Genomic DNA, 26,410 nt, shown 5'->3' on the forward strand with positions numbered 1-26,410 from the left:
TACACAGCAGAATAATTAAAGATTTTATGGATGAAGATGTCCTTGTAGTCTGATTTTTTCCCCAAAGTCAAGCAGGCAATATTTAGTGTTCTTCATGTTTAAAATGAATGACAGTTCACTACCAAGAAATACACATACATACATATAGTGACATAGTAATGTGAAAGAAAGGCTCTAAAAATTGTCACTATTTAAGCAGAAATTCCTACAGCTATTAGGCTATCTTATAAAGTTATTGTTGTGCTCTACATTTGAATAAATCAATTATTAAATAGCATTACAGACATATAACAATGAAATTATCATTTAACTCAAAGATTCAAAATATATCTGTAACAAAATAAAACAATATATTTATAATTGTTTTCTTCTGATTATAAAAATTATACAAGGGGCCAGTCCCATGGCTGAGTGGTTAAATTCTCAAGCTCTGGTTCTGCGGCCTAGGGTTTTGCCGGTTCTCGGATCCCAATTACAGGCATGGCACTGTTCATGAGACCATGCTGAGGCGATATCCCACATAGCATAACCAGAAGGACTGACAACTAGAATACACAACTATGTACTGGGGGGCTTCTGGGAGAAGAAGAAGGGTAAAATAAGGAAGATTGGCAACAGATGTTAGCTCGGGTGCTAATCTTTAAAAAAAAATTAGACAACATTTCTCTAATCGTTTTCTAACTCTTTATTCTAATGAGTTAACACTAGATTGTATCTTCCTATTCCCTGATCCCCACCACATCTCTAGATCTTTGATCTGACCCCCTTCCAGCTGGCTAAATGGAAGAACAAAATCCTGTAAGAGAAGAGCATGGAAATAAGACATCATGAGCAAGAGGGTCAAGGTGCCTGGTTCACATATTTTAAAAGTAGATGATATCTGATATCATCAGATAGGTTCAATCCATTCTCAGATGCTAACCAATCAGATTAGGAATTCTCTGTCTCTGGGCTTAGATTAGGCAATGGGTAGGTGGATTTGTATAACTGAAAAGGGTGGAAGCAGAGGTGATCTTTGTGTAGGAAGACGGAATGGAGTTTCTTTCTTTAAGAGTTGCAAAACCCTTTCCTGTGCATTACCTCATTTGATCCTCCAAAGATCCTGTGCAGTAGTCACTAGACCATAGACTGAAAACTCTGAATTACAAATGTGATGTGATTACCTTAAGTCGCTAATTTACAGAGTCACTTCTAGGTTTGACCATAAAGCTTTCCTGATATTTTTTTTTAAAGCATTATATCAGAGTGATTGTGCTGTGTGGTATATTACATACAGACTTCATTTTCTATCACACACAGCATGTCCATCTTTTGTGTCAAATCTGTACATTTGACACATACAACCTGCAGGTAAACTTTTAAAGCCAGTATTTTGTGTAATTGCTATGGGGTATTTTATCTGATCAGTAGGTGAATTGGCCGGGGTTAAGATTAAAATTCTCTTTTGTGTGTGTGTGAATTCTCTTCAAGCCCTTTATACTTAGCAAATTAAAACTAGACATACTCAGTTGAATATGAACAGGGTCACTAATGATTATCCAGTTTATATGTACAGAATGCATATTTGAAAATAATGTGTAAACCACTGTCCAGTAGGATGAGTTTTTAGAAGTATTTCCAGATCCGACAGATTTAACACATTTCTCAACTGTGATAATTATCCATCATTGTTGTGGTTCCATATGTACATTCCTGTCCCGCTATTTTAAAATAAGTCTGTACTTCACAGTTAACTGGTTCTTGGGCATCTCCTTATGAAAAATAAACACATCTACATTTGTCAGACGGCTTTAGGATAACATATTACTTTAATGAGTATTTTTTTTCATTTTTGAGTCTTCTTGTTGCCATTTTTAAAGCTGTCAGCTTTATCATATAATTTGATATAAAAGATGTTCTTGGGTTAATCATCAATTTTTATCGTGACTCTTCTGGATGGGTTTTTTCCTATTTAAGAAATGACTTCTATATATTCTAAAACTAGGTATATTTTAATTTGTTGTGTGATGATTACTAGCTATGAATATGATGACAAGTCTATACTTGGAACTTATCCTTCTTCAGAATCATAAAACTAAGTAAACCTCCTATCGTAGTATTTATGATAGAGTGTAATGAATATCTGCTAGAGTGCCTAAATTAAAATCTATCCATCTGTTTATCTATCTGTTTAATTATTTATCTACATACCTACCTGTCCATCCGTAAAGATCCATTTTTCATATGAGATTATATTTTTAGAAACATTCATCATTAAAATACTACCCTATTTTCTTATTCACTGAATAAAATTCACTTCATATTTATGGGAATTTTTCTTAATACCTCTTGACCATAATTATGGAATTATGAAATTATAAATTTCACTTATGTTTCATTGTTTCTCTACAAGTTATTAGACCAATAAAAAAAATCCAGACTCCAAAAACAGGGTACAATTTTTTTAAACAGATAGAAATAGACATCTCTCTAGAGACTTATGGGTTTAAGACACAACAGGAAATATTTTGTTGGATAAATCTGGGATAAATTCGGAGGAAAACATTTTAATTCAGAATGCTTTGAGGATCTTCCTCTGAGTGATAGTATGTTTTGGGGTAAATTACGCAAATATTGAAAACTGTCTTTTTGGCAGAATTATTTTAGGTCAGTTCTTATAAACTCTTTGTTTCTTCAGTTGTACTATTTACTAATATTAGCATGACATTAAATCCAGCATTTATGTTTTTCCAATGAGATTTGTGGATCAGAAATAGATGGTCTGTGTTCTCAGTGGTCATAGAGAAACTAAATATTATGTTTTTGTTAGAACCCTGGAATTTGTCCAATTCTGTGGATCACATTAATTTAAAAATCATAGGTTTTAGTAGCTAAGAAATACATAGACAATATAACTCTGCTATTCCAAGCACAAAGCAATCCAGACCCAGGTTTTGTGAAACTCAACTAAGTCTAAACTTAAGACTTTTATTTATATTGCAGCCCAAAAATACTGTCTTTTCTAGAAGTAAATCTAGATTTTTGTTTGTCCCTGAAATATTATACCATTTGGAGGAAACTCTTTGAGGAAAAAATATAAAAGCATCTTACTTTTCAGATTTTACTAAACATACGACCTTGTGAATACATCTCTAGGCCCTTCCAGGGCCTTGCAAGGGACCCATGTAAGCACGGGCGGGGCTCAGGAGCTTAAGCTGCGTTGGTTTCACAGTCAATCTACATTTGGATAGAGTAGAAAGATATGAAGCAAGAAGCAGATTGGTTAATGGCTTCATTATCATCAGTTAAATATTTGGTCACATTGCACATGGGTTCTCCTGTTAAATATTAAACGAACTGTATTTTTAACCAGCTGGTTCTCAATACTTCCAATATTTAATTCCATTTGCAAAAAGTTCACGTGTCTTGACAATATGATCTTTATTGCAGGGATTACTGCAGAATGTCCTTGTGTTGGCAGGTAGAATATTTGAAACCTTTCTTGATCTTTACAGCCTTCATTTGGTGCAGCTTAATCAGGGTGAGTCCCAGGGGCACGGAACCGTTCATTGTTAAGTAATAAGTAAATAAGATTGAGTTTTTTCTTTTCCTGTATTGGAAACATTTGGGTCCTCTTATTGTCTGACAGTAGGTTTCTAACTCTTCATGTATGGGGGTTGATAGATTTACTACTTAAGTTCAACTTGCAGGATATACAATTGCTTTGTTATTTGTAATAGAACATAAAAAATCTCAATGCACTTGTGATTCTCTCACTGGTAATCCGTATTATAACGATGCAAGAAATAGTGATTTACCTTAAACTGTTGCATCTGAGTCTCTTTATTCAATTCCTTTACTTCCGTTACCTTTGTTTGGCTACCATAAATTATTTTCTTTTTCTTTTTAACTAGTCATAATGATAACAAATCGTAGTATATAGTTTTATTTGAAGCATGGTATTCAATAAAAACGTACCATGAGTACCTGTGTGTATCAATGAATATTTGGCATTTGGCATTTCAAGTTAAACACTAACTGTTTCAAGTGAAAACACACATTCCTGGCAAGAAACAGAAGAAAATGCCTCATGCTGGGGCATAAGTCCTAGGAAATAACAATACCAAAATGCCCGTGAAACTTTTGGCAGGGCTGTACATTTTCACGTGCTTCTCTACGTTTCCTTGGTGTCAAGCCTCTACACACGAATTCAGAGCATTTGCATGGTATGTGGGCATAGCTCCAATATTTACTCAAAGTCAAGTCCTGAAGGTGGTCATTCCATGGGAGGAATAAGTAGGATGGGGCTTAGGCAATGTTGTGTTTGATCTTACCAGTTTGCTCACTATATCCTTTTAAAGGGCTTCTTTACTTCTTTGGGCCCCACCAGGCTACCATCATATGGGATGTATGGTGCACATAAGCTCCAGTTGAATTGTTCTCTAATGTAAACTGCCTCAAGGGAAGTAAATGAAGAGGGTCTTTACCTATCGACTGTCTTTTATGAATTGTCTGTAACTGTGGAGTCAAACTTGCTCTGTCCTTTTGTTGTTGGGGAAATTCCACAAATTCCACAAATCGTGTGTTTTAAGCCAGAATGTCATGGATGAGTAAGGAGCCAGTCTCCTTGTACCGTGTCTTGGAATTCGTCATGGGAAGCTTTCTTATTGAGTTGTTTCATTCTACCTTGAATATCCAAATGGAATGTCTCAAGATAAATTTATAATTACATTTCCTTTATTTTAGTATGTCTGTAGTTATGACTGTGAATTGGATGGAAGGTTTTATAAAATTTTGAGAAATTGTTTTTGTTTATGTATTATTTCTATGCATGCTTAAAATTAGCCAGTAACTTTGCAAAATGTCCACCAGAGACACATTCACTGTTCAAGCAACCATTTCCAGAACTCAAATCTGTCTGGAGATTTTTTTCCTTGAATTTTTTCTCTGCTACAGATTTTTGTACAAGAAAAGAATAGAAATAGTGACTTCTTTCTGAAGTGACAATGGAACCTAAATACATAAATGATCTGATGACCACTGTCTTTCATAAATGAACTTAGGAAATTCAAAAAATAAATGAATGAATGAGCATAGGACCACAAAATGATAAATGTTGAATTTAATCCTTATTTGAACTTATAATTCTATTATTTATACACCCGAGAATTATTTTCATGTTTTTAAGTATTTTTAATCCCTTTTTTCTTTATTTTCAAAAAGCATTGTGTATAAATCTAATTATTTTTTAATGTTCTTGGATGATAAGGCACTACATATTAAAGAATTATTGTGATTGAGCTTCAATATAATAATATTACAGCAGATTTGATCAAAATAAGATAATTATTAAACTAAAAGTAAATGTTTACTGGAAAGGTGTCTTTTAATGAAATGAATGGGCCTCCTGTGTATCTACAGATGAATATTCTTTATTGCTACCAAAGCAGGTACAAGTGTTAATCTCAATTATATTCCTTTTTTGTTTTGTTTTGTTCCTGTAGATGTAAGTACTGAGTGACTTGTTCACATAATAAAGTTATTTAACAATAGAAAGTACTTACGTTAGCAATATCAGTCAGTTCTTTGAACTTACCAAAAATCACATAATGATTTATCATCAAAAATTGCGATGATCTATTAGCTAACAATTCAATAAAGTCTTCCCTCAATTTATGAAAAGCAGAAAGTTGGAAACCATCTTATTTACAAAAGGATTATTTTTCAGTCAATAAATTTCTCAACTTCTGAGAAGTTTACCAAAAATGTTTCCCAAAACTTACCAAATGATAACTATACTGCTCTTTTATCATTTAGAGGCTTATTTTTAATCCAATAAGTTCATAAATGGCAGGGAAATTAAAATATACACCTTTTTCAATATAGCACTTGTGATTAAAAGTTTTGCGGGTCTCATGCTTTCAGTATATATTTGTGAAAACGTTGGAGATGCAGACTTATCCCACTTCATTGTGTGGGAAAACGATGCCCTCTAACTTAATAAGCAAAGCCAGTCCCTACTCTCAAACGAATCGGCTAAATCAGATTTAATTTCAGTCAGAAAATGTCTGAATTGATTTTTAAGTTCAAATACACATTTTAATATGCATTTGAGGCTTATTGTAAAAGCGCTGAAAATCAATTATAGGATGCATCTGGTAAAAGTTAAATCAAAATTAAAATGATATTGATCTGATATATTTATGTAGTTTTGCAAGAAGCTTAAAAACAAGAACAAATCTATAGTCTATTTCTGATACATATTTTGAAATAATTCAGTGTAAGATGCACTTAAGACTATTATTTATGAAGTAAGAATATGACAAAAGACCATATTATTTTAGTAAATATGTACCTGAAAGTGTTTTATGAATCAGGTGTAAATATTCAGAAATACTTCACTTTATTTTTATGAATTTAATGAAAGAGAAAAGTATATGCTGCTGAAATATAGTTGATCCAACAGCGACCTTACTATTTGTTCATGAGTTTAACATAAAAATTTGGTACCCTAGTAAACATTTCACTTAGAAAAGAATAAGCTTCAGAGATTTGAACTGCTCTGGCAGCTCAAAGGTACTTTTCTTTCCAATTGCCGACATGTCCTAAGAATGAGTAAACAGACTGGCTGAAAACAGTTCATTTAAATTTTGAAACAATCATCTTTAACAAACATTAATTTTTACCAATGCTTTCTTTATATTGTTCTCATCAGACTCTCCCTCAAGAGCAGTGCATTTTATTTAGACTAGAAGAATTGAAGCCATTGAACAAAAAGTGCCATCACTTCTGTTACTCAAACTACAATATATATGATTTCTGAATGCTTAAAAATAAGACCCCAAATACCTCATGTGTAAAGCCCGCATTACCTCCAACAGTAATATGCATAAGACAAAGGAAGTCAGGAGGCTTCATAGTGGGTTTGTTTGGGGGGTTTTTTGCCTTTATTAATCATTAAAAAGATCTAAGAAAACTCTCCAGTTGTCTCTTTGGTGCCTCGGTGGCTTTAACACCTCCGAGCAGTGGACTTTTAGGAAAGCAGAGGAGGAAAGAAGAACCTACGTGACACTTGGATTAGTGCGTATGGAAATTGTGGATTGAGATAATTGAATCCCCTAAAAGACCAACACCAGTATATCCTTTGGAAAGTTTCCATTCTCTCCAAGGATAAGTACACCTCAATTTGAAAACCACTTGTGTAGAGAAGTTCCAACTTGCTGAGTCACGCCACTCTTCTGTCTAGAATGTCTTCCCTCTTATCCACTAAGTCCCCCTGACTCCTGAGGCAACCTTAAGTGCTCCTTTCTCATAGCTGTCTTGAGACTTCTGTAATAACAATATCAGATTGCAGATTTCTCTAATTATTTTCTTATGTGTGTGAACCACCCTTACTTACTAAACTCTGAGTTCCTTTAGAGTAAGTTCCCCCCCGCCCCCGCCTTAAGGGTGGGGTAGGGTCTTTTTATCTCCAGCAACCAAGGAGGCACTTAAAATGTCTGGTACATATACAGTATGATTGAATAAATGAATTCCAGAACAAAGTACCAAGGCATAGGATCACCCAACATTATCAAGAAAGCTTAAAAAACGCTTAGCCTAGTTGTTGTCAACAATCATTCGAGTGAACTGAATTCTTCTTTGACAGAAATAAAAACCCTGTCTTTTTCTGAGAGCCTTTTTAGATGTGAGCCCCTGCTTGTCTTTGAAAGTTATGTCTCTATGACTGCTCTAGCATAGGTGGATCAACTGATAGCTGGAGATATTCAGAGATATGTCCATGGTTGTAGAACCATGTCCATTTTTTTGCTACCTTACTAAACCACATTGCCATTTATTCTTCATTTCTCCATTTGAAACAGGAAACTGGTCATGTACTGCATAATTTGGGGAAGAGCACCCCCCTCACTACCTTCCCAACAGAGTGCTAAAATCTCATTTTTGGTGAGCAATTAATTAATGAAGTCAATTCTTCTTATTATCTTAAATAGGAATGAGCTGTGTATGTTCCAGAAGGATGAGATTCACTTGCATCTGTGCTTTTCTAACATTCTTTCATAATCATGTTATTTTTTAAATGATATAAATAAAATTATAATAAATGTGTCATGAGTGATGACTGTTAATGCTAAAATAGCAGAATCAACAGAAGGTGGAGAAGCTGATTTAGCACTTTACCTAATAAGGAATCTACAGATTGCATGTTTATTGCAGGAAACAATGTTTGATAAGTAATGTACTTTGTTTTTAAGAAATGTAAGCCTCTCCAGTAGGCACTATAGCAATTAAACTTAAAAATAATTTCAAAACCATGCCAGAATTAGTCATGTAAGGAATTTATAATTTGACATATTTTAAATTGTAGCTTTTATTTTTTAAGTATGTGAAATTGTCTATTGGAAAATCGTAGGATTAAAATAATCATAAATATCTAACTAATCCTCAGTTCTTAAGTCCTTCTACAATATTCTTAATATGTAGTCACAGTACCTTCTGCTTCAGCACTTTAAGGGCAAGTAAGTAATTTAAGAATGTCTTTCCTATGCAAAATCAACCTTCGGTAACTTCTGTCCAGTCTAATAACTCTCTCAATTGAAAGTTTTCCAAATAATGAAAGGGAGCTATTATGTTTTTCCTAAGTCATCTTTATCCAAAATAAATATATACATTTTCTTCAACCAGTCCTCATATAACACTGTATCAAGTGTTCCTGTGTGAAATAACTCTCCTCTGCAGATAGCCTACTTCTATTTCTCTAGCCCAGAGTATTTCAGTGGAAGCTTAATGGAATTTGAGATTGGACAAAATGTTGTGCTGTGGGTCTCGCACACTGCAAGAGGTTTAGCATCTCTCATCCCATCCACCAAATACTAATAGTGCTCCAAATTCCTGTGCGGACAGATGTGTTCTCTAACATTGCCAAACGTCCCCTATGAAGAACAATTTTACCTCGGTTAAGAAGCTCTGATGAGCAAAGAACTTGAATAGACCTTTTTCCAAAGACATACAAATGGCCAACAAGTACATGAAAAGGTGTTCAACATCACTAATCGTAAGGGAAATGCTAATCAAAACTGCAATGAAATATGACCTACATTATCGGAGCTTGTTTTTTTTTAATTGTTTATATTTAAGTGATAGAGAACTTGTGACTCGAAGTCAAACATAAAAATGTTGACCTGGGTGGGATCTGCCAATCTTCATCAGTAGACCCCTAGAACGCTTCCTATAATCTTTTAATATTAATCATTACCATTCTCCTACTAGACCTATTTGCCCTAAATTCAACCCATATTTTCCATGTTGTATAGTAGAATTTCATTAGAGATAGGGTATAATGTCTTGAAAAAGACCAGTGAGCTATTTTCTGTTATTTCTTTGGCCTAAATGCACAGAAAGAAATGAGTTTAGCTTTAGTTGATAAACATCCGGAGTTCTATTGATCACAGCTTCCTATTCTAGGTTTTCTTAAAAAATCCTTTAATAATATATTCTAATTTGTTGCTATAAACCTTCAGAATTTATGTCAAACCCCTTAATCTATGAAAAACATATTTTTGTTGGTTTCTGAGGAATGGGTTTGTATTTCCCTGACTCTACTTTTCTCTAACATGTCTTTGTTCTTCCTACTTCATCTTAACACATTGATTGAATTCCCTTATCAGCATCTATCAGTGCTTAGAGATATTCCTTACTTCTCCATACAAAAATCTTGCTTTTTTGAGATGTGACTCTCCTGCCTTTCAAGCATCTCGGGTGCTGCGCATCCCCTTGTCCTCTTCCTTCTCTAGGTGACTCTTCATGACTAGTTTTAATTCCCTCAGCTGTATTATCATCTTCTCTTGGGATTCCATTTCTTCTCCAAAAATCCACAATTGCCGTCTATTTTAGTCATCTTAACCTTATTTTGTATTTGTCTAATTTCTTGCTTTTCTGTATCAAAGGATTAATGTACTTCTCATCTTTTGGTTTTGGTTTGAACTCACATGTCTGGACATTTACAGTTACTCCTTTACTTTTGTATTATTTTGTTATTTATATAATATATATATTTATAATATATATTAGGTTATATATATTATAAATATATTAAATATATAATACATATTAAATTAAATATATAATATATTAAATTATATAAAATTATAAATATATATTAAATTAAATTTAAAATATATTATTTATAATATTTTGTATTATTTTATATTATTTCCTACATTCCATCTAGCACTTTTAAAAATCCTTTTAAAACCAAAATATATTGCAGATACCATCCTCTTTTCCTTATGTATTGCTACCAGCTTTCTTCTGAAAACCAGTGTTCACTGCTCACATGTTCAGCCACTCCTCCTTCCATGGGTCTTTGTTGTAGGTGCTGTTGTCCCAGGGGGCATGTGGTAGTCTTTGGAACTTGTTGATTCCTCATTCAGAAAGATAAGAATGGGGTACACCATTTATTTGTTCAAGAGTGGGTTTTATTCATTCATTCATTTATTTATTTGAGACCTGCTTTGTGAACACCAGTATAGCTGGATTGACTCATAGAGGTTCTAGATGATGCCAAAGGATATAAAATTTATCTTGATTTTTTTGATAATATCGTCTCCTGGATTAATAGCAACGTTATATAGATTAGAACATATATGTCCCATGATTAATAATACAATGAGATTTCAGAGACCATTCTTAACCTTTCTTAAAATTTTATTGTGAATTAATGTGTATGTAAATGTAAAGATAGTGTTTTATGAAGAGGTTAAATATAAGCCAAATACAAAGGCAGGCATATCTAGACAATGTCATATATTTTATCTAAACCCCCATGAACGTCAGGACACCAGTAAACCCTTGTCAAGTTCTCATTTGATTTATGAATGCACACAGTACAATAAATTTATGATTGCCACTTATGTCAGAAAACCTATAAAACAGCTATTAAACAAAATACCCAATTCTTCAAGTATATTTGAATAACAGCTTTTCAGTTAGACATATGACGATGGTACCTTCAGGCATCACATTCTCATGAAAACATACAGAGGCATTTTATCGCTTTGTAAGACTGAGGAAATCCTTTCTCAGTAGTCCCCAGAAAACTTTACCCTATATAAATTGCCCCAAAATGCTCATGTTCAAATAAGTATCTGGTAATAGGAATGGTGCCATTGTGATTGGCTTATAGTACTTATGATTCACTCCCCAAGAGTTAGACCTGGGGCCTCACAGATGAGGTTAGTTATAAAACAAAACCAAGATTCAGTTAGGAAGAAGGAAGGGGGCATGGCTCTTGGTTAGAGCCCAAGCTCAGTTTCTGCAAAACAGTCTTACTGTTACCATCTTCCTAAAAATTATTCCAAAGAGCAGGGAATATAAAGTATAAATTTTGTGTAATGTATATTAAATGTAAATTTTTATTTTTAAAAATGAGCATCGTACATGTAAAAGAGATTTAATCATTCCTTCCAGGAAAAATGGCACTTCACAGGAGTGAACATAGCTACCATAGGCAGTTATGGCAGAGTGCTTGAGCAGTCCTTAATACTGGTATTTTACTCATCAGTTTCCTTATGTATGAAATGGAAATTAAGTAATAGTACCAACTCTTAGCATGATTGTAAGGATTAAATGTGATTTTATATGTAAAGAGTTTAGAAGCATGCCAAGTCCTCAAGAAATGTTATTTTTATTATAATGTAGTCATTATGCCAGCCTTAAATGAGTGAGAATGTCTTCCCTGGTTAAGAATAATGTAACCTACAAACACCGAGGAAGGGCCTGGCTTCTGTCCTTGGGCATGAGGGTTAGAATTATCACTGTCAAACTCTTTGATTTGTATTAAAAGATTTTGATAGGATGTCGATTTCTCCACTTTCCCATCCCATCCCTCATACAAATAGGATGATCCTCCCTTTTAAACGGCTTGAATGATGCCAGGTTGGAGCAATCAGTGTTTGAATGAATATAGAAATGGAAGGAGTTCACGCAGAGAGAGGAAAAGATAAGGAAATATAAAAATAACTATCTTCTCATTAAAGTAAAATTCAAGAACTTTTCTCATAACCAGGCCAATGGCAGAACAGGCATTGAGATACTTGAAGAAAGAAAAATTTTTAATACAGAAGGTATGGAAAATGAGCTCCAGCTGTATAGGTGTATTTTAAAATAGCATTTAGTACCTCATTAAAGTTTGGTAGCTTCATCGGAATGGTGAGAAGTCTCTCTGGGTAGTTGATATACCTGCAGAGACCTGAGTATGAGGAAAAATAAATCAATTATATATAAAAGGGCAGAACATTCCAAACAGAGGGAACAGCAAATGTGAAGAGGAGCTTGTAGAGCATCTCATCCCCGTACCCTCTCACACCCTGTCATGCCCCAAGTACACCTACCATGTTAACTGACCCCTTTCTTGATTTCTACAACTACTCAACCACTCATTCACAACCCTCGTTTGCCATCTTATACACTTAAAATACTAATTAAATGTTGAGTGAATATACTGTGAATGTCGTCAGCTGACAGAAAGATTCATCTTTTGTAGAGCTACACGAGCTCTAAATCAAACTGGGACAGTGATCATTGAGCATCATGCTAACTGAAGATGATTTACCTGGGTACCATTTGTATCTCCATCCTTCGTAAAAGCAAATGCAGTAGCTGCTTCCTAATTACCAGGGACTCTCCCTTTCTGTTTTTTCCCTGACCTTAAATGAAAGGAGATCACATGGAGAGAGAACCAGGTGGATTTTCAATCCCAACTTCAGTGCAGGGATAAACCTCAGGCAAACAAGTAGTTAATGCAGAAGCTCACTCCCTCTGTCCAAATTAAACAGCAACAGTTTTCTAACTCAGAAAATCTCTTTGAAAAATCTTTCAAATTTAGAAAGCCTCTGTTAGTAAGAAAAATACTATGGTAGTAAACTCAGATAAATTTCTATAATTGCAAACAACTTTCTCCCAGTCCCGCACTAGTGCTTTTTATCATTTGATTTGACAGGATATCACATATACAAATTTGAAATAAAGCAAATGAAAAATAAATTATAGCAGTTTATCATTTCTTCTGTTAGGGTTTATGCTATGCATAAAACTTTTGTATAGCTCAAATTGATAGTCAATTCCAATTCATGGTTTTAGATTGATCAAATATATTTTATGAACTGTTCATTACATAACATACTCTCCAAATTTTCTCACAGCATTTATCATGTACTCATGCAATATACAAAAGAAATGAAAGCAAGCACTAAACTAAAGAGTTCATGTTTACAGAACAGAATAGCAATATACTAAAGACTAGAGCACTTCCTATATATGTAGGTCATATGTTTTTAAAATATTTAACAAGAAAATCATCTATTTATAACTATATGCAAAACTCAAAATTAGCACTAGGAGAGAGATAGTATAGTAGTCATATTCAGAGTCCCCAAGACCACTCCTAGGTTTGATGATTTTCTGGACAAATTCACAGGACTCAACAATGTATTTTTCATGGCTATGATTTGTTACAGTTGAAGGATGCAGAACAAAATCAGGAAAGGGAAAAGCACATGGGATGAAGTGCAGAGGAAACCAGGTGCAGACTTCCAAGATCCTCTCCCAATGGAGTCACAAAGGATGGACTTAATTCTTCCAACTAGTTGTGACAACACATGTGAATGTTGTCTACCGGGAAGCTCATCAGACACCCAGTGCTTAAGGTTTCTATCGGGTTACTGTCTCATAGGCGGTCTCTGTCTAGCCTGTATCAAAATTCCAGCCTCCCACAAGGAAAGCAGATGTTCAGCATAAACCAAATTGTTTGTAAAACAGTTTAGACACAGTGAGCCACTCTCATCAGGTAGGGAATGGTGGGAACACTTCTGAAATCCAAATTCCCAGACACCAGCCAAGAGCCAGCTTTGCAAGCCGGCCTTGCTAAGGATCACAGTCTCAGTCCTGCTGTGTCATCTCTTTTCTGCACGGTAGTTAAAAGTACAAGTGTGTAATCAGATGACCCTAGGCTCCTATCCACATTCTACCACTTAGATAGATGTGACCTTGAACAAGTTACCTAAACACTTTGCATGCCTAAGTTTTATCAACTGTTACATAGCTTATTAATTAGACAATCACATCATTGGATTGCCATGAAAATCGTATGCAATAATGCATGTACAATTATTAGCACACCAGCTGCAAAGAGAAATAACTCAATAAATTTTGATTAATAATAATAGTGTATGTGGCAACTACCTTCTCAGAGCTTAGAATGGGCTGTATGAACAAGACTGAAATGAAATAGAGATTAAATAAGTGTTTTGTTTGTGTGTGTGTGTGTTACCCACGTAGTTGCAACAGTGATTCTGAAAATGGGCAAGCACTCTCTGTAATTTATAAGAACCCACAAGAGCTTCCTTGCCAAAATAAGTGTTCTTTTGCTAAGTGTTATGGAGCCGCAACCGTAAAAGACAGAAGTAGCTGACAGAAGTAGCTTTCAGAAGACAAAGTAGCTGAAATATGGAGGACAATATTGTGATCCTTCCACTGCTCTCTGATGAAGCCTTCCTTTACAACCTCATAACTAGCGTGAAAATGACTATTATACTTGACACTAAAAATTTGGAGAAGGGTTGGAAAACTGGATCAGAAGAAATTAGTGGGTACATCAGGCTGATTTAAGTACAGTCTGATACTTTTGTGAAATAACACATTATTATTCTTGCACACTTTTTTTTAACTGCTTGACAAGCAAATAGAACAAATCATTTTGATGAACAATACCTTTGCTCTACTTAGATATGGGCTCAGATACAACTCCCGGCCAGTAGAGAATTTGCTTTTTTGACATAACTAATGATTAAACATCATGATTACTTGAAAAACACATGCTGAATAAAGACTTCTGGAATGATTGAATTAATAAATAGGTGAATGTGTGACCTCAGAGTATTCTTAGGCCTAAGATTCATGAACAAGAGACACCTGTGAGGCTAGTTTATGTTTAACAAAAATCACGTGTGATGAGAATTCGTTTGTTTTTTTGAAACTTCGTCTTTCTTGTTCATACAATAAACCAAGCTGCCCACAGGTTGGAGAGAGGTATTGGATGGTGGTGTGTTTTACATCTAATGTTAGATGCCTCCTCAAGCTAATATTAATCATTTAGAGATTCTTTACAAAATAAGTACATTTTATTCTATAGCATAATTTTAATTTTTATTCACAGCTGTTACAAACTAGAAATATTTTATAAGCATTTGGTATTCAGGGGTTAGGAGCTTTGATTATTTCTAAATGACTCACTTGTAAAGTATGTCTTTTTTTTGGCTAGAAAAAGATTATAGATGAATTATGTAAATATATCCCTTGCAGGATATCATTTAACTAAAATACATAATTTAAAATAAAATAATTCGTTAAAATTAGAGCTCTCATTACATCTTGACAGATGCCACTGTAGAAATTATCAAAGCCTCCTCAAAAAGAAAAAATGCCAACATATCTAAATGTTTTCTTTAGTGGCTACCCTTAATTAATCACAGTAATGAAAAAAAGTCTTGATGTGGTTATCTCAACATAGAGATAGAATTCTTTGCCATATATTGCAAATTAAGTTGTGATTCATAGCCTATGTTCAAATTTAAATGTACACCATCTAGGCAAACACATTTATAGAATTTAGTAATCACTTAGCTCATTTGTTAGTTATCCAGGCACCGCATAGAAAATGGTATATGTAAGGTCAATGATACCGAGAAGAGATCGTTAATAGTCCAAGTAATTAATAAATGCCTTTGAATTCATTGTGATAGTCTAGCATTTATCAAAGCATCCATCACAGCTCTTCAAATAACTTGCTGATTCTTTCTTCTGAACTATAATACATTGAGGATTATAGTTGTGTTTTTATTATTTTCATCTTTGGCGGCCATCAACCAGCTTTATACTAGGAGCTCAGGAAATATTGCCTTGAACTGACGTGACATAAGCTGAATTGAATTGGGAAGCAATTTTGAGAAAAGGAATCCACACCTAACTTCAGTAATTAATCCAAGTCAGTTTATTCTGACTCTCCCTTTCTCACAAAGGCTATTTGAATTTAGCTATATGCTTTCTAATAAAAATTCTCATTTCCTAAATCACATACATATTATATATAAAGCTATATTATATATTATATATATACATATATACACATATATATACGTAATTTCTTCAGGTGAGTTTTACCATACTAAGGACAGAATTCTATTCTTTCATACCATCTTCTACAATTTTCGTTGATTTTTTCCTCTAACCCTTTTGTTTTTATAGAGCTATTTTTCATATGGCTCTTTTTAGTTTTATTTTGTTTGGTATTAAATGCAAAATGTGGTATTCTGTTTTTGAGTTTTCTTTTCTAAATTTATATATTACCAATATCCTTTCAAACGAATTTGTGCAGTAATATTAAATACTATTAGGCCAAGGTTTTATTTCAAACTTATAAAGAGTAAAAATAATAACTAGTCATATGAAAGAATAAGGCTGTATTGATAAGTAAATCTCAATGTATTTTAAATACTATCTATCTAGAAATTGCCAAGTGCAGTGCAACAGCATGTAGCAAATTTTAAAATTACAATATAAACTAAAATTAATTTTATTTTTTTGGCTAAATTTTGGACTGAGAACACTGACCAAATGTAATATTTTTTTCTCAAAGCAATGTCCCTAGTTTCAGATGAAATATAATTTTAAGTTGAGGAAATGTCAAAGCAAACCATTTACGCATTGACAGGTCTCATAAGATAATATGGATTTTCCTTGAATCTAAGATACCCTCAGTCATTAAGTTGCACCATTGTTTGATGTACCACTAAAGAAAAAAATGCTGCCCATTAAAATAAGACACGGAACTTTCTTAGGCTTTTATTTTGTAATTACCAAAAGAGCTTTTTTAGGCATAGGTAAGCATAGATTATTTTAATCACTCCTGAATATTTTATACATACACACACACATACATTTATGTCAGAAAATGTAGGTTAAATAAATTGAGTAAGGCATTCCTAAACCTTCTTCCTATTTAGTGTCTGGCTTTCCTAAATTACTTTTTGAGTCAGAGTCCTTAGTGTTCGTGTTTCACCATAAGATTGTTCTCTGTGCCGGTGAGGCAGCAAAACTGAATAGATATCCACCATTTTCTCTGATAATTCCATCTAAACTACTGGACACATTCTGTAAGTTTTGCTGGTACTTTCTTGACTTTGCCAGAATGTGTCAACAGAAGATTTTTCAGATAAAAATCAGGATTCATATCATATTCCTTTTCAAATGGTCTTGAAATGGTTTGATTGAAACATGAGGTATCACCATTCTCCAGCCAAGCCACAGAAATAACCAAATTCCAGCATGCTTAGGTCATGATAGCTACATTACTACCATGACTGCCACCTGACGCACAGGGATTGTTGAGACCATCAAGGGTAAGACATCCTTATTTCTAATAAGATATGAAAACAACGGATGTCTTAGAATCGAAGAAATATGGTATTAAAGAAAAATCACAGTGGTGTATAATAGAAAAAAAATGAGCTCTAATTAAGGGCATATATGTGTGTGCTCACACACACACATTATTCTAGAAAACAAAATTCTAACACAGACAAGTCATTTTAATCCCTAGATTTTTGTTACATAAATTTACCTGCATTTATTAAGATATTTAGACATTTTAGCTATGTCCCATTGAAAAACTCTCCTATCAAAAGTTGAATGATTACGGTCATGACAAACTATATGTTAAACACTTTTAATTTATTATTTTATGTGATTTCATATATCTGATTAAAGATAACCCGTCAAACTGATGGGGAAGTATTGAAAAGTCCTCATTATATTCCATGCAAACTGATATTTTTCTCTGAATGTTAAAACGTGCTTTCTCAACTTTCAAAATGAACAGATGTTAAAAATAAATAATAAATGCCCCAGCCACTGAATGTTTCTTGCTCTCCTCTCCGCCTCAGGTCCCGTAAGCAGTGTTTTGGTGAATAGGTACGGGAGCCGGCCGGTGGTGATCACAGGAGGTCTGCTGTGCTGTTTGGGGATGGTCTCCGCCTCTTTTAGCACCAACGTGGTAGAGCTCTACCTCACCGTGGGATTCATCGGAGGTGAGCGAGGTTTCGTTTTCAGCTTTTTCTCTTCTTAACATTCTGCAGTTGACAAAGCTCTGTAAGAAACACGAACGACAGAAAATTTTTTTTTGTTTTCTTTGAATTAACTTGTTATATCGGATGTTATCTTAAAGTATTTGCATCTAGTGCATTGAAATACCAGCTATAGAATGGCCAGTCCGACTCATTTCAGGAAACGGACAAAACGAGTTATCAAACAAGTGTATTGCCGTCATATAAAGGTCAAAATAACCCAGCTTTGTTTGTTTTTACTGTTTTAATCTTTACTCTTCAGCCAGTTAAGATGGTACTGTGGACACAGACTTTCTGGCATAGATAGCTTCATTTTTTTTAAATTTATTTTTTGTTACTTATTACCATTTAGAGTATACGAATTATCACTCATAGTTAACTCATAGGTTAAAAATGATGCCAAAAAAGTTTCTGGGTGCACTGTTTTCACTTTAACAATAGAATTGTTGTCTGTGCTCTGATCAGTGGTCGAGCTCTGTGTCAGTGTCCCTTCTTTTCCTTCTTAAAGGATTCCAACAGTTGGAAAGCCCTGTAAGACACATTTGCCACTAAACACAAATGTGTTTAAATGACATCCTGTCACTTGATCATAGTTGTTTGACTCAAACTGACCTGAATATGTACATTTGAAAACACTATTTTGTTAGCCTCAACAATAAATTGCGTTAAACAAATCTACACTCAAAGTTTTAAAAAAATTAGACTTCAGGATATAAAGAAATTGAATCTTTTCCTTATGTCCACAGATAAAAAGGTAAATATATTTCTCTTTTTGTAGTGATTTTAGATCAGTCTAAACTTGCACCTATGTTTCATTTGATGAAAAAAAAATTAAATGTATTAAAACCTTATCACAGTAACAGTGATGTTAAAATTTTTCTCTTGACGACTCTTCCTTTTTGATTGGGTAAAACACCTTTTCACGTTGTAGATGAGAATCTTTTTATATCTAAGAATTGTCATAGTGGAGAGAGTGCTCTTTGCTTTGTGCCGAAATACTATGTATTGCATTTGGCCATAGAAGTCAGACTGGGCCTGCAAGTAGATGTATTAGGAAAAGATGATTTTGATCTGACTGTGCCACAAATATCAACAGCGTTATGTATTACTCTGACTTCGATTCCATTCCTTTGGGTCTTGAAGGCTTTGGTGCTTCTAGAGTCAACCATTATATATGGTTTATAGCAGGGATTTATTTCCGGTAATCATCAACCAATACTTCTCTGCTATCTGAAATCAGACAGGTCTAGTTGCTAAACCCGACTCAGCACGTATGAGCCATGTGATCATGAGTAACTTCACCTTCTTATCCCTCAGTCTCTTTGTCATCAAAATGGGGAAAATGATAACTCTTTGGGAGCTGTTGGAAGGATTGATGTAAAAAGTGAATATGTAGTACTTTACAGAGTGCCCAGCCTTTTATTACTTTTAAATAAATATTAGCAAATAATAATAGTCACAATGCTGTTTATATAACATGTTACAGTTCTAGAACTTACTTGATTTGGGCAAAACGCTTTTTTTGTGGTTGAAGGAATTGGAGCTCAAGAAGTCTGTTTGGTCCAGGGGTATACATAGGCAAGTAGTTGAAATAGGTTCAGGTCTTTGGATTTCAAATCTCACTTTTTTTTTTCTTCTTTTTTGCCATACCAGAATAGGAAATAGATGGCCACTATCTCCTAAAGAGAATTTGGTTTAGCATCTGAAGGCAGAATTCCAGGTGACAGATTAGGGGTCGGGGAGGCAGCAGCATAAAATAAAGAAATTTGAACTTTGACACACAGTTCCTGGGTTTTAACTTAGGTTCCTCCGCTTAGAATCCACGTGGCCACAGGTTGGTAGTTTTCTTACCGACAGGTTGTATCTAGCTATGCTTGTTCTGCATCTCTCACAGGTGTGGCTGAGGTAGAATCAGAACGCTCCCCTGTGCCTTTCCACAGCATCTTTTTGTTCCTTCAGGTCAACTTTTAGGGACCCTCCTACTCATGGAAAACCTTTCTATTAAAGGTTTGGAATGAGTATTTTGTACACAGAACTGAGTGTCCCGGAATCTAAATACTTAACGGCTTTGCCCTACTGTGTCATTTACATCAATTAGTAAATGCAGAGGAATTCTTGCTTCTATAGCCCCTAAAATAATATAGAATAATACCAAGGCTAAGGGGGAAAGAGAGGTAGTTTATATAAATCAATTTTATGTACTTCTCAAACAAACATTCACTACTATTGCTAAATATTCCTTTGGCTAGCTCTAAGAAGGAATTCATTTCTCAAAGGTGATGCTCAACACTGCTGAGGAGTCCCCTAGACAGTAGGAACTTTTGACTTATATAAACAATCAGCTTAATCCAAGAATTAAGAATATATTTCAAGCAAAAAAAAATTTATTTTTTTAGTTAGCATACGTGTGCCTCTGTATTTATGAAATAGGGAATGTGAGGGATACATACCATGAAATTAATGGCATGAATTTATTACTCTTTTTTATTATTTGCATGGTTTTGAAAGAAATATCTTTGAGGGTTTGTTAGGTTGTTTATAAATGATAACCTGTTTAGTCTTTTCACATTTCTTCAACTCTAAAAAGGAAGTATTCACATTTTAAATGCATTCTTGCCCACAAGAAAGAAATCTATTCTGTATATGTGTATATAGGTATAGAGAGTTTAATTTATCTGTGGAAGTGATTGTAATTAAGAACTAATAATTTTGTCCTAGTTTTAGCCTGTTCTGATTATTGAAACATCAGTAGAAGTTCTTGGCTTTATTTTTGTGCTTTAAAATGAAAGGAATATGAAGCTGTCATACATATCCTATCCAGTTATGAGAACCTTTCTGTTTATCTGGAATTCTATTGATATTTACAGTTATCAAAAATTACTGCCTGCCCTTGCATTTTCAGTTCTGCCTTCCCCACTTGAATGTACGTTTTGAATAGTAATTGCTTTTGTGACTGGCATAATGTGTTTGTGTTTTTTGTCCTTTTCTTTTGTTTTTTTAGGTATAGGTCTAGCCTTCAACCTGCAGCCAGCTTTAACAATCATCGGCAAATACTTCTATAAGAAACGACCCATGGCGAATGGACTTGCCATGGCAGGAAGTCCTGTTTTCTTAAGTACCTTGGCTCCTTTCAATCAGTACCTTTTTAATACTTTTGGCTGGAAAGGAAGCTTCTTGATTTTGGGAGGTATATTGTTGAACTCCTGTGTGGCTGGGTCCCTCATGAGACCCGTTGGACCCAAACAAACTAACAAGGCTAAAAATAAGATTGGCATAAAAGCAGATGAAGCAGAGGCTAAGAAAAGCCATAAGAAGTCACTAAGCGAAAAAATTAATAAGTATTTAGACTTCTCTCTTTTTAAGCATAGAGGATTTCTGATATATTTATCTGGAAATGTCATTATGTTCCTAGGGTTTTTTGCTCCCATTATATTCTTGGCTCCGTATGCTAAAGACAAGGGGATTGATGAGTATTCTGCAGCGTTCTTGCTGTCTATTATGGCTTTTGTTGATATGTTTGCTAGGCCTTCTGTAGGATTAATAGCAAACTCCAGATTTATCCGACCCCGAATCCAGTACTTCTTCAGTTTTGCGATCATGTTCACTGGAGTATGTCATCTCTTGTGCCCACTGGCAGAGGACTACACAAGCCTGGTGTTATACGCTATATTTTTTGGCCTTGGATTTGGGAGTGTTAGCAGTGTCCTCTTTGAAACTCTCATGGACCTTGTTGGTGCTCAAAGGTTTTCCAGTGCCGTGGGACTTGTCACAATTGTGGAGTGTTGCCCGGTTCTTCTTGGCCCTCCTCTTGCCGGTAAGAATATTTCTCATCAAAGGAAAGCAAAAAGCATAAATTAATATCCATTAGCTGAGACTTTCTTTGTCGTGTATAACGTAGTTTGTAATAATAAATACGAATAGCCTAAAAGACTGTGGATATGTTAACTTTAGGTTTTTCATATATTTTTAAACTCATAATTTGGCAATTTTGGACCTAAATTTGTTTCAGAGCCTGGACCTGTGAACATATGAATTTAGGTTAGGCTGATAATTAGTAGCATAATTTTTAAGCTTTTACCCATATCCAGTTGTTTTGTGTTTTTAAAAACGTATCAGAAAAATAAAATGCCACTTTTTCATTGGTAAGCAGATTTCTCTTCTGCTTGTATTAAAATGAGTCAAAAGTTTAAAATAATGTTCTTAAAAGGTCAGGATCTATTTTCTTATTGGAGTACATTGGTTATGTTAATTTGGAACTTGTTACACACCAAAGGAAAGAATGCTTTTATATCACTGATAGGAATATAGGAATATGTGTGTGTGTATATATGTATATGGAACGCAGGAATGAAGGGAAATTCATTTAAGGTCATTTTTTGATCAAATACTTATATTCCATATGTATAAAGATTACCTTTAGATTTTAAGATCTGAGATATTTTTAATGATGCCTATAAAAAAAGCTGTGCGAAATTACCCAACCAGGAGACTAAGTAAAGGCAAATGTGTAATCATTTTTGAAGTTAAGACTTTGTTTAGTCTTAGACTTTAATGTTTTAAATATTAAACACTTTTTGCGAGCCGGTCTTTTCCAGTAACACCGCATGTTGTCTCGGTTAATACTAATCTTGGGCATTCACCTAGACCTGTGGCCTGCCCCCTAGTGGTCAGAGTGACTGCGGGGGGGCCAACACAAATGTTTCCATGTGTTTTAGTCGTGACCTTTCACCTTTTGCTTCTTGGCTTGGTCAGGAATGAGCAGTGTAGTTGTTGACTTTTTCTGTCCACCAGGAGGCTGGTATCGAGCACAGATGTTTTGGGTGGTATATCTCTCACCATGAATATACCATGGCACCAAAACAATTTTCAAAGAGTGAAAGCCAGCAGACCTTATTTATCAGCCAACTGATTTTTTTATATAAGACAAATACAATTGGCCTGTCTTTTCACACAGATTTAGTTTTATCAAATGGGTTTGGGAAGCCTATTCATTGGCAATAAAATTTTTAGTATCAGCAGAGAAAATTGTTTTTCACTGCTATGGTGGGATGAAAAAAAATCAAGTCTGGTCAACAGACACAGTGGGTGGGCTCAAAGGATGAAAATGAGGGAATCTGATTTACCCACTCCTACCTGTGCTGAGAACCTGTATTATTAACATTTACATCAATTTCAGGAGCCTTGAGTGTTTATTGTGTTATTATTGCCAAACCATTGTACCAGTGGTGGCCATGGTAGTAATTGACTTGGGGCTCCTTGTTGAAGCTCGCAGACCACAGCCATAATAGATCCATGTTTTTTGTTCTGTTTCTGCCTGTTGCTACCCCTGGTTCTCCTTGACTTTTAGATGGTTTCTCCCCTATAGCATCAGGTCACTGCTAGGCTGCTGTCTGGCACAAGTAGGCACTCAGCAAGTACTTCTGAATGAATGAGTGTCATAGTTACTTCTTACACAGTTGCTGCTGCCGCTTCTCTGGTTAGTAGAGCAGTGAACGGTAGGAAGAGCGTGATTTTATTTCTGTTTTTTTAACCCAGACTTTCCCTGCAGCCCTCACAAAGAGCTGAATGAAGCGTTAGTGCTGGAAATCATATCTGGATTCTTGATGATGCTAAAAACTTCCCAAAACATTTAGAAAGTATGTTGAGATGGCAGCCCAAAGTGATACTAACTCTGATGGGGCCGTAGACTGAATGTTTCCATATTTGGAAATGTAACAATCGTTGTATGAATAGAAATACTTGACTACAGTTAGAATGGAAAATTAAATTATGCAATTTTTGTTATGTTTATGTATATGTCATACTTACTCAAATGAGCCTTTCCACCATTTACCTAATTAAAACAGGAAGCTTTGTTTAAGTAATTTCACAAGTAACTAAATTTAATACTGAGCCACTGACTAGATTGCGGTCAGAATGCTAAAAATTCTGACTCAACAAACAGGTCTATATCAGAATCATCTGGAATATGCATATGATAAGTAATACAGATTTGTGTACACTAAAGTTTGCTGATACTAATTATTAGGAATTAGGTACCTGCATAAGCAAGAGGCAAAACTAAGTATCAACTGAAACATTTTTCAAAGTCAATAAACCTTCAGATTATATGGCACCAGGCTAGTTTTTAAATGTCTCAATAATCAAATGGAACAAATACTTTCTTCCTGATTAGTTTGGCCTTAGTAATTTAGATTCAGGTAAAGAAAAAACTGTGATTAGCCCAAAAAATGAGATGACACTTAACCAAGAGCTTTGGTTAAGCCATTTTGCAGAGTAGTTAAGAATATGAGATTCAGACAGACCTTAGCTAGAGTCCAGATTCTGCCACTCTCTGGCCATGTAATGATGGTCAAAGTACTCCCTAGCGCTCTTGCAAGGATTAAATGAGACCTTACAGATAAAGTGTTTAACCTAGTACTGGGCACAGAGAAAACATTTAGTAAATATTATGCCCTGCCAGGAACCTTATAAAAGCCTTTGGGTCCTTTCCTAATGAATGTAATTTTTCCCTCTTTGTTGAAAAGATTGGAAGCATAGAAAGATAAAGCAATCTCAATGTGTATGCTATAAATAAATTGATAAATATATCTATCTCTACACATACAGAGATCAAAAATGTACCTCACGCATGTATATATTTATGAATATATACACAAACACATATATATCTACTTTGTCTTGGTTGTACATTTTTATTGAATTTCAATAAATTTGACACACTGGTAATGTAGTGCTGTATGTGCCTATGCATGCCTTTACTATGCATATATAAAAGTCATGATCTAGAATATTATTTTCTTTGTTAAAGTCTCATTTAATATTAAATAAGAAATAGGTATGCACTTTGGGGAAGAGTTTATTTGAAAATGCTATCATTTTATGGCTGTTTTATTATACTATCTTACAAGGTATTCTTTGTCTCTTAGGTAAATTGGTGGATGAAACTGGACAATATAAATACATGTACATAGCCTGTGGCGCCATTGTGTTCCTATCCAGTGTGTGGCTGCTCATTGGTAACGCTATAAACTATCGATTGCTTGCAAAGGAAAAGAAGTTGGCAGAAGCAGAGAAGAAGATACATAAGCCTGAGTCCACAGAATCTGAACCCTTGAGCAAACCTAACCATTCCGATGTTAATGTCCAAAGCGCGAGAACAGAGGATCATCCCTCAGAAAGAGAAACGAATATTTAACAAGAACCGCATCTCTGATTTCAGTGTTTATGACTCTCCTAGGAGTATTTCTTTTTTTCAAAATATTGGAAAGGTTTTTAAGTGAAATTTGGAGTCATAATTAAGGATGGAGATGAGATTTTCCTCAATGGCAAATTTCAAATGTTTGTGTTTTTTAAAACTTATTTGGGCAGTTAACTGTTGAGATGATGCATGCAAAGCATCCACGCAATGGATTTATTTCCATACATGACTCTGGTTGTGGTGGTTAAAATAATTTTAAAGTCTTCCAGTGATTTCCAGTCTTGGTTATGGGGACTGAATCCCAAATGCCTGGTTTAAGTAGTTAGAAGGAGTGTGTTTAATCGTGTAGGAATATCCTTTCCACATTTCATTTGATATTAAAGTATGAAATGGAATTGAGGGAAAATGAATTTTCGCCTCATGCACCCACCCACCCACATGCACACAGTCTCACAAACTTACGCACATGCACACAGAGTATCTGGAGAACAAAAGTTCCAAAAAATATTATCACCCTACTTTTTTTTTTTTACTTAAAAAAACATCCATGGGGAAAAAAAGAAATGTATTATATCTGCCTTCTATTTTACAGCGTGGATTTTAAAGATAAGAACATGGGTGAAAATGAGGGTGACCTTAATTTGAAAATGCAACTAACTGCTGTAAAAAAAAGCGTTTGCATTTATAAAATAAATTTTAAAAGAACACTCCATTTTATACCATTATTTGATTTGATTCATCCGTGTACATGATTTCTTTGAGAGCGGCCATCAGTACCTGGTGCTAGAGAATAGAACTCTCAAATAATTTTCAAAATTCTGACCTAATATGTAAATCAAATTAGAAGCCTAAACAACTGCTAGCAGTGGGCTATGTCCATAGATTTTAAAAAGATTTTAGTTAGTAATCCAGAAAGTCATAACCAAGGACTTCTTTTAACCAGAACTCAATCCAGACTCACTGTCCTACCGAGACATCAAAGTCGAGTCCAACGGAATCCTGGTTGACAGGTGTATAAATTGGCCGCATTCTGATTTCTCCCAGCACACAGCCA

The 26,410-nt window shown here is 34.6% G+C and overlaps 1 protein-coding gene across 21 annotated transcripts in view; it reads left to right on the forward strand.

Annotated features, from left to right (window-relative positions):
• Nucleotides 1-26,063, forward strand: part of SLC16A7 (solute carrier family 16 member 7) — a 152,849-nt gene extending 126,786 nt beyond the window's left edge. For all 21 annotated transcript variants that reach the window (XM_023643906.2, XM_070270318.1, XM_023643907.2 and 18 more), the window contains 3 exons: nucleotides 17,976-18,119; nucleotides 21,157-21,969; nucleotides 25,085-26,063. In XM_023643906.2, the coding sequence (XP_023499674.1) occupies nucleotides 17,976-18,119; nucleotides 21,157-21,969; nucleotides 25,085-25,353 (1,226 nt within the window). In that variant the 3' untranslated portion in view covers nucleotides 25,354-26,063. The remainder of the gene's footprint in view (nucleotides 1-17,975; nucleotides 18,120-21,156; nucleotides 21,970-25,084) is intronic.
• Nucleotides 26,064-26,410: the final 347 nt, after the last annotated feature.

The sequence above is a fragment of the Equus caballus genome, chromosome 6 (genome assembly GCF_041296265.1).
Source record: "Equus caballus isolate H_3958 breed thoroughbred chromosome 6, TB-T2T, whole genome shotgun sequence".
In the NCBI taxonomy this organism is placed as follows: Eukaryota; Metazoa; Chordata; class Mammalia; order Perissodactyla; family Equidae; genus Equus; species Equus caballus.